Source organism: Vigna angularis, chromosome 6, assembly GCF_016808095.1.
Source record: "Vigna angularis cultivar LongXiaoDou No.4 chromosome 6, ASM1680809v1, whole genome shotgun sequence".
Taxonomy (NCBI): domain Eukaryota; kingdom Viridiplantae; phylum Streptophyta; class Magnoliopsida; order Fabales; family Fabaceae; genus Vigna; species Vigna angularis.
Genome location: NC_068975.1, coordinates 17048644 through 17058970, shown reverse-complemented (window position 1 = coordinate 17058970; position 10327 = coordinate 17048644). Strand labels below are relative to the sequence as shown.

The 10327-nt window shown below is 35.8% G+C and overlaps 1 protein-coding gene across 1 annotated transcript; it reads left to right on the top strand.

Annotated features, from left to right (window-relative positions):
* Positions 1-8235: 8235 nt before the first annotated feature.
* Positions 8236-9198, top strand: LOC108322846 (stigma-specific STIG1-like protein 3). The gene has a single exon (XM_017555114.2). It carries the CDS (start codon positions 8334-8336, stop codon positions 8814-8816), a length of 483 nt encoding a protein of 160 aa, XP_017410603.1. The 5' UTR covers positions 8236-8333; the 3' UTR covers positions 8817-9198.
* The last annotated feature ends 1129 nt before the right edge of the window (positions 9199-10327 follow it).

Below are 10327 nucleotides of genomic sequence, written 5' to 3'. Positions count from 1 at the left end.
AAATGGGGGTTAAATCTGGTTTGGTGGTTGGAAAATGTTTAGAATGGGCGATGAAGGTTATGAGGTGGATGATGGTGGTTTGGTGACTTCGGAGAAAGGGCTGAGGCACGGTCTCGGTAGAGGAAGATGTGGGGGTTTGAAGGGATTGTTATACGGAGAAGAAGATGGGCTTGGCAGGAGCGTGATGTCCACACCGACGAGGGACGCTACGGGTGATGAAGATCCAGTTCGGTTGGGAAACACGGTGAGGGGATTCAATGAGGAAGCATGACTTCCTTGTACGCGATGGTAGATGGAAATAAGCGTGATCGGAATAGAGACGTGGGACTGGCTGGTGATGAAGGCAGAGGCGTATGGTTTCTCAGGAGATCTCCTTGTTGAGTGAGTGAGAATAGTGTGAGGGAGGGTATTGATTGAAGATTGATGTTTGCCGTGTATAAGGTGGCTGCGTAGTGGGTGAATATGGATGATGGGTGTTTGGCTGTGGTTGATGGGTGGAAGATGGTGGGTTGGAGGCCGTGAGGTAAGGTGAAGATGATGATGTTGGCTGGGAGGAAAAGATGAAGAAGGGGTGATAGTAGAGAGGGATCCGTGCCCCCGAATGGTCGTGGGTGTCCTTCTTCAGTCTGAAACCAAAATTAAAGAACATCATGCACTGCGTCCCAGCCGTTCAGACACGTCCCTAAGACACCTTCGTGATTCTTGTTTTGTCTTTTTTTTTGTTTTTTTAGAGAATTTTCCAGGAAATTGGAGAGAAACTAGGAGACACTGATTCCGGATTTTTGCTTTTATTTATTATTTTTATTATTATATTTTTCTTTGTTTTTATTTTTTATTTTAAAACAAATAAAATGAAACAACATAAATACTAAAGAAAATGAACGCCCTACTGTTTGGACGAACGTCAAAAGAAACACCAAACACCTATTACGAACCGAACGTTCAACTAAACATTAAGACCGAACGTTCAATAAAAACATTAAGACCGAACGTTCAAACAATAAAGACGAACGTTATTTTCTGAACGGCAGGACATCATGCACTAATAGGACGAACGCTCAAAACCGAACGCTAGTCATCACTAGTACACCAAGATCGAACGCTCTCTACCTGAGAGCAAGTATTGGTTTGACAAGATTAAAGGACGAACGGAAACACTACAAGGCTGAACGAACGAACGTTTGAGGCTGAAAATTGCCGAACGTCGAACGACCTAGGACGAGCGGTAGAGAAGGGGAGCGACCTTGACGAACGGGCTGTAGATCAGCGAGCGCTTTAAAAACTATTACTATTTGGACGAGCGCCCGAACTTCATTGAGGTTGAATGGTTTGAGGCCGAACGGCCGAAAAGGTCGAGGTAACTGGGGCGAGCGGCAGACAGGAGGAAGAACGAATTGGACGAGCGGTCGCACAAGGCAAAGGACGAGCGTTCAAAACCGAACGCTGGAAGAAAACAAGCACCAAAAGTACAAACGCTGAAGGAGACCGAACGTTCAAATAAAAAGCGAACGTTCAAATGAAGACCGAACGTTCACTAACAAACAAAGCAAGACCGAACGTTCAACTATAAACTCATCAAGCACAAACGTTCAAAAACAAAAAGAACGAACGTTCAACAGTAAAGACAGCAAGACCGAACGTTCAACGCATCAAGAACGAACGTTCAACACATCAAGAACGAACGTTCAACACATCCAGGGCGAACGTTCAACACATCAAGGCCGAACGTTCGTGAAACTGATTGGCTGTTTTTTTTTATTTTTTCATTTTTTATTTGTATATTATTATTTTTTTTATTTTTTTAATTTTAGACTCATGATGAAAATAAAATAAATCTATTAGTCAATCCGGACGAAATTGGGTGTTGACACTCCTAATCCTAAATTGCTACATGATCGACTTGGCTATCCTCATTTGTCCAAATTGAAAAAGATGTGTCCTGAACTTAGTGATATCCAGACCTTAGAATGTGAGTCATGTCAATTAGGAAAACATATTAGATCTTCCTTTTCTAAAAGGTCTCAATCAACATGTAATTCTAGTTTTTCCATCATCCATTCTGATATATGGGGACCTAGTTGTATCTCTTCCTTTGGTTTTAGATATTTTGTTACCTTCATTGATGAATATTCAAAATGTACTTGGGTTTATCTTATGAAAAATCGTTCTGAATTGTTAGCCATCTTTACATCCTTTTTGAATGAAATCAAGAACCAATTTGGTCAAGTAATAAAAATATTAAGAAGTGATAATGCAAAAGAGTATTTATCATCCTCCTTTTCTGTCATCTTGAGTTCCCATGATATCTTACATCAGTCTACTTGTCCTCATACACCACAGCAAAATGGTATAGCATAACGAAAAAATAGACACTTGGTTGAAACTGCCCGTAGCCTTTTACTTGGTGCCCATATTCCTGTCCATCACTGGGGGATGCCATCTTAACTGCATGTTATCTTATTAATAGGATGTCCTCGTCCTCTCTTTATAATAAAGTACCTTTCTCCATTTTGTTTCCTAATGATCCTCTCTTTCATACATCTCCCCGAGTGTTTGGCTGTGTATGTTTTGTTCATGACATGTCTCCAGATCTAGACAAACTTTCCGCTCGCGCTCTCAAATGTGTCTTCTGAGGCTATTCTCGATTTCAAAAAGGATATCAGTGTTACTCTCCTGAAACTAAGAAGTATTACATGTCTGTCAATGTCACATTCTTTGAACAAACTCCTTACTTCTCTCAATCTGTTCAGGATGTTTCTATCCTTCAACAGGTCCTTCATATTCTAGTGGCTAAGTCAAATAGTTCCATTGTCTCTATCATTCCAAGTCTTGATCACAATCCTCCCGAACCCATTTCTCAACATACTGAGATCATGCTACACAAGGCCTCAATGGATAGTCCACCTCCCCAAGACAATGGTGAATCTCCTACTTCAGATTATTCTCCCTCATCACCTCCTCCCACGCCTCCTGGTGCGAATTATTCAACATGGCCTATTGCTCTCAGAAAAGGTATTTGTTCCACTCGAAACCCTTATCCCATTTATAATTTTCTTAGCTATCATCAATATTCGCCCTCCTATTTTTCTCTTTTATCCTCAGTATCTTCTATTGTTATACCCAAGAATGTGAAAGAAGTACTTGATCATCTTGGATGGTGACAACCTATGATTGCAGAAATGTAGGCTCTTGACCACAGTAATACTTGGGAGCTGGTGCCCCTTCCCCTAGGCAAAAAGGCGGTTAGTTGTCGATGGGTGTATGCAGTTAAAGTTGGCCTTGATGGTGAAATTGATCGGCTCAAAGCCCGACTTGTTGCAAAAAGGTTACACTCAAGTTTATGGTCTTGATTATTGTGACATTTTTTCTCCTGTAGCCAAGATGACTACTATTTGCCTCTTCTTTGCCATGGTAGTCATTCGTTACTGGCCACTTCATCTATTGGATATCAAGAATGTTTTCCTACATGGTGTGATCTTGAGGAAGAAGTATATATGGAGCAACCTCTTGGGTTTGTTGCTTAGGGGAAGTCTGGTATGCAAACTGCATCGATCTTTATATGGCCTCAAGCAATCACCATTGATGGGTAGGTGTTGTTATATGTGGCCAGTTCATTATTATAGTTTCCTTAATTAGTTACATAACTATTTATCCTTTATGATAGCATGCACTGGCAGCTGATGGTCATCATTCCCAAAGCATGTAAAATTATATGGTTTTGTTCGTTGCATAGGAAGATGAAAAATGACTTGAGAACAATGCTTCAAGGGTAAGTGTTTCTCCAAAAATGACTTTGAATTTGATGTTCACCTTCAACTTTTATGATAAATATAGTCATATTAATTATACTTTGTGTTTTCAATATGTACAGAGTTATTGGTAAATCACGTGGTCAACTGGTTCAAATTTTGTATCCAAAGGTTTTAAGTCATTTATAGTTCTAATTCATTTTCTATGTTATTGAATGATCAAAATTCTTAACTATTTAGTTTGTTATTTTAGTGTAACCAACAACTAGATTCATGGGAATGTGGCTTCTATGTGATGTGTTGGATTAAGACCATCATTCAAGTTGTCATTACAGATGACTGGAATGAGGTAATGATGTATACCTTGAATACATTACAAATCAAATTCATCTTCTAACATATATGAAACCATAATGAATCTTTCTTGAATTTTGCAACGCTTCAAGAGTACATCGCCTATACTAGAGGACACAATTAGACAGATAAGGCAAGAGTGGACCGCTTATCTTCTGCAAAGATGGAGTTAGGAATAGTTTTATTTGTTGTTGAACATTGCTTAGTTTTAGTTTAAGTTTTATCTTGATAGTTTTGGTAGTGGATTATATTTTACATTAAGTAGAACTTTGTTTATATGAAACGCATATATATATTATTGCAAAATTGTTCTGGGACAATTTTCGGCTTTTCAGGTGTGGTTTTATTGCAAAAATAAATTAATTTTTTAATAAAATACGCCCAGTAGACGTCGGTTAGTGCACTGTCGGACGTCTATAGACGTCTGGCAGTGCACACACCGACGTCCAACCCCACCCCCTAACACAAAAACAATTCAGGCATGTGGTCGTCGGGTGATACACCTCGGACGTCTGTATAGACGTCGGGGGAGGAGGAGACGGACGTCTGTGGGGACGTTAGACGAGCACGTGGGACGTCTATATGGATGTCCGAGGGTGTACACCGGACGTCTAGATAGGCGTCGGGCCTGACACATCGGACGTCTATACACACGTCCGATGTGGACCCCCCGACGTCTGAGTAACGTCACCAACAAAGACGTCGGGGGAAGGTCGAACGTCAAAAAGCCAAAAGAACGGACGTCTAAAGCCCTTTCTGCACTAGTGATTGTTCAAAAATTTGGGCTAAAACAAAGTGAAGCGAATCATTCAGTTTTTTCGTGTCATTCTTCTCTTGGGAAATGTGTTTACTTAATAGTATATGTTGATGATATTGTCATTACAAGAAATGATGTTGTTGGAATATCTCAACTGAAAGAGTACTTGTGTAGACATTTTCAAACCAAGGATCTTGGAAGTCTCAAATATTCTTAGGCATTGAAGTAGCGCAATCAAAAGATAGAGTTGTAATCTCCCAAAGGAAGTATGCTCTTGATATATTACAAGAAATAGGCATGATTAATTGTAGACCGGTAGACAGTCCCATGGACTCAAACCAGAAATTAAAGACAGAAGGTGAGTTATTCTCCGATTTAGAGAGGCATAGGAGGCTGGTTGGAAAACTGATTTATCTCACTATTACAAGGTCAAATCTATGCTTTGCAGTTGGAGTGGTTAGTAGTTCATGCAGGCTCTATGTGTTGACCATTGAAATGCTCTCATTCGCATTCTAAGGTATGTCAAAAAGGCTCCCAGACAAGGATTGTTATATGAAGATAAAGAAAACATTCATGTCTCTGGATATTGTGATGCAGATTGGACAGATTCGTCTATTGATAGACTGTCTACTACAGGATATTGTGTTTTTCTGGAAGAAACATTATTTCATGGAGATGTAGACCATGAATTATGAAGCTCAGCATTTCCACTTTACATTGATGCATGTGGATATGTTATCAATTCCTGCTTTTTTATTTTCATTTAAATTTTGTTTATTCTGATGCTTGCATTATAGGTGTAGTGAGATTGCTGCAACGAGTAGTATTCCACATCATTCTTTTAGCTTCCTTATTTTGCCTTGCATTCATGAGATTCTGCCTGTACGTAGGAGGATCATTGTGTCTTTTTTTTCTTGGAACTTTCCGTTGTTATGCATTATTCTTCCTGATTGTATGTATCCCTATGTGTCTAAAAATTGGCGTCGATCAAATCATTTGTTTTATTAAACACCCATTTCCATTGAATTCATTTTTCAAATACAAATTGGGTATTAAATAAATAATTCATCTCGATTTACACTTTCAGGTGATAGTGGTGAGAATTACAAAGATAAATAAATAATCAATGAATGTAGTGATTAGTAAAAAGGAATTCCTCTGAATGGTATCATCTGTTTGTTTGTAAACCTTAATGCTAAGGATTTACTGTGAGATATTTGTAGAGATAAAGGTGAACCAAGATTCTCAAATCTTACCTATTTTACTTTCTGGGAATATCATTTTCTTTGGATGGGGTGCACCATTCTTAACGATCAAAATATAGGACACTTCTGTTAAACAAAGATATACCAGTTATCGTGGGAGGAATGAGTGTCAAACTGAAAAATGGCAACTGTTTCTAATAGGTTTGAATGATGGATGGAAATGGCATTGGACAGCTTGTACTTACTTTTGGAATTTGCTTTTATTCAATTTCTTTTGATCTAATAATTTCCATTTACTAATGTAGTTTGGTTTGGTGGAGTGATGAGAGAACTTCTATAAATTAATTTATAAAGAAACTCATTTAAATTTATGAAAAAATTATTTTCACTTTTTTATTCCATTTTTTTACTCTTTTTTCCTAAATCAAATATGATATCAAATAGCTTGGGAACTAATTTCTGTTTTTTTGTTTGCCAGGGATCTTACGGGGTTGTTATAGTATTTGACTGCCATCAAATTTTGGAATTTCACAGTTGTCAAGGTTAGTACATTTGAATTCATTTGTAAACAAGTATTTTATTTATTAATTCAATCATTGTTTGTATATTCTATGAAATCTTCCTTAGTCACTAAGACGTGAAAACTCTATTAACAATTGACGTGAAAACTCTATTATAATGTCTATGTTCTAAGTCACTAAGACCTATACCTATTGAAATCTTCCTTAGTTCTAAAACTAAAAGAGAATATTAACCAATGTAAAAAATCTATTTCCTAATACTGTAACTATATATTTAAAAAATATATATTTTTGTTTTGTTTTGTACTTCATATTCAAAATTTTATGTTTTAACAAAATTCCAAAAATTCATGTGAATGCTCGTTTCACTCCATTATTTTGAAGCCTAGTGGTTTTAGAGCTTGTTTTATTTACCATGATAAAATTTTAAGGTGTTAGAAATTACAACTATAACAACAACATAACATATATACGTATGGTGTTGCTTGTGCAAATTGCTGTAATAAACAAAATACGCGTTTACCATTTAGAATATATTGGAACTTTGTTGGCTACATATTACATTCTACGTTAATTATTGCAATAAGGAAAGCACAAAGACCTAAAATATCCTTAGTCAAAGCTAAAAAGAAATTAGGACAATATTCAAACTCTACGTATGTATCAACAGGTGGCATTTGAAGCTCTTCATTCTTATAATAGTTTCACATTAGAAATTGAGATAAAACCTAATGATATTTTGATGTGACTTCTAAGAATAAAACTCTGACAGAAATTACAAATTTAAAAAGAAAAACAATATGTTAAATGTGATGATTAATCTTAATAATATTATTTTTTAAACTCCTTTTAACCTTATTATTTCTTTGATTATATATTAAGTATTGATCAAGCCTTTATGATATACATGAATTATTTTATATGGAGTTTTAAGATGAGCAAATGTTTTTAGTATGTGACAATCAAAGTTTTAATTAACACCTTTCACATTTTTTTCACATTCTCTCTTTCTAGTTACTTATTTATTCTTATGATGAATATTTCTAAAAAAAATAATGAACCATTCTTTTTGTAAAACAATAATTGAAAGAATTAAAGTTTGACTGAAATTTGTTTGGCACTAAGAAACGTAGTAGGTGGATTTAGTGAGTTTGTAGAATTTGTTAAATGTAAGTTATGCTGTTAACGTGTATGACGAAATGCCTTTGCTTACCCTAGCAGTGTGCCTGAATTTCCTCAGGCCGTCCACTGCGGTTTCATCAGATGCGGTGGCTCACACAATGCTGAAAACTCATTGCTACCCTTTGACTCTCTCACAAAGTGTGCATGAATATGGTGGTTTTCTTCAATAGTTTCTCCATGTTGAAGTTTTGTTTGCAAGAACTCATGAGCAGAAGGGTAGAATAGACCATGGAAGCAAAAAGAGTTTAAAATGGAGGGTATTGTGGTGCTCAAGTAATAGAAGAGGGTGAAGCTTTTTAAGGTCAAACAATAGAATATACATCAGAATTCCATCACACTCTTCCAATATCATGCATCATGCAACCTCTTCATACACCTTTAACCACTTTTGCGGCGTCAACTTCTCCCCCAACGTCCCTTCTTATAAACCCTAACCCTCCCTCTTCATTTTCTACACCACATTTTCATTCACACCAGAATCAAACACACAAACAAAAACCCTCTTCTCATCTTCATCATCTCCTTCTGAGTACACCTTCAACCACCTCTAGACACTGGCAAAGCCATGGGGCTCCTAAAGGCAATATTCATCGTAGCAACAACCATGGCTTTGTGCATCACACTCACAATGAAGGCCATCACCCAAGAGGAATCCAACCCCCCTTTTCTGCACCATGATTTTTCCTCCTCCTCATCATCATCATCATCATCAACCACTCGTCAAAACACCATTCTTCTCCCTTCCAAGAGGGTGAGTCGCTTCCTTGCACAAGTCAAAAACCCTAATGCTGCTGATCACTGCCACAAGGACCATGAGGTGTGCACTTTGGAGGGTGTGAAGAACTCCACGTGTTGCAACAACAAGTGCATTGATGTAGGGTACGACAAACACAACTGTGGTGTATGCAAGAAAAAATGCAAGTACACAGAGACATGTTGTAGAGGGCAATGTGTGGACACCAATTTCGACAAGAGGCATTGTGGAGAGTGTAACCATCGATGTGAATTAGGTGAATATTGTGTCTATGGAATGTGTGGTTATGCCTAAGGTTCATCATCAGCATGAGTCCCCAATAGGGTCCTATGTTCTTATTACTATAAGAGGTTTGCCATTTTATTAAAACTATTCAATAAAGTGAACCACATTTGTGGTGCTTATCTAACAAAATATATACCACAACATATATACATATATTATATATATATATATATAGTCTTTATTATTGCCCCCTCAATTTCAATCTTCTAAGTGTTTCCCATATATATTATATCACCACACGTTACAATGTCATGCACTGTTTCTCTTGGTTTCTTCCTATTTATTGGGTATAGAGCTAGATGTACGAGAATGTAAGATTATGGCATTTGGTTATAATTGTGTTATGGAAAAACAATTTACTCTTTGAGACTTGATTATAGAGGTTGGTTAATGAGTTTCTTTTGATAAAGTTTTTTGACCTATATGTAAAAAATTGCTCTTATATATAGATAGACACAGTTTAATGTTAAGTGAATTAATTGAACGAGTAACTTGATCTTCTTCTTTATTCATTAGCTATTTATGATTTATTGTGGTCACTGGTTGGAAGCATGCTTATCGAAAATTATTTTAGTGCTTAGATAAGTTAATTTGGAAAACTTCTATATTTAAAATCTAATATATTGCTTATAAAAAGTATTTCTATATATGATACCAAATCATTAAACACAAAAAAGACTAATTACAAGTGTGTGTGTGTGTGTTTCTGTTTAATTAAGAATATTTGTTGAATTGTAAATCCTTCAAGAGTTATTTGTGATTGTAGAAATCCGAGGACTTAAAAAAAAGAGTTGTTTTTTTAATAAAATGTAGAGTGTAGGATGAATAAAGGTGGCATGAATATGAAAACTTAGGGTTGAAGAAAACAGATAGAGCATGCAGAAGATACCTTTACTTATATCGATTCTGAAAAACGAAGATACGCAATTTACAGATCAGAATCAAAATAAAGTGGCATGGATTTTGGTGCAAATGGGGTGTCCACATGCATGCATATGTGCTGAGAACAGTTGTTTTCTGTATTAGGTTGCTTCACCAATCAATGTCATGTTGGTATAAAAAATTATTTAGAAAAAAGTTTATGATATTGAAATGTGGGATAACTCTCATAAATGAGTAAAAAGGAAGAAAAATACCAGATGTACAATAAACAATGTGAATAATGCAATTAAGTCTCACATTTTGTTAGATCAAAGCTCATTTGCAAAAATCTAGATTAGAATTATGATTTACTTTGTTTTCTTGAAAGTTCTTGGTGACATGCGCAATGTTTTCTCTGAAAAACTTTTAATTTATTTTTCGGTGAAAAATATGAATTTGAGTAAATATTGATAGGTTGTTCTATATATAGTGTATATTAAAATTGTCTTTTTGGTGCATTTATTAAAATATAAATATTTTTTAGTTAAAAAATTTAGTTGAGAAAAAAATATTTTTTAAGATATTAATTATGCAAAATATTATTTGTTAATTACTAATATTAATTATAAGAAAATTTAGTGATATCCAATAAACCAAAT

Coding starts and splice junctions, on each gene's coding strand:
- LOC108322846 (XM_017555114.2), top strand. CDS start 8,334: ATGGGGCTCCTAAAGGCAATATTCATCGTAGCAACAACCATGGCTTTG.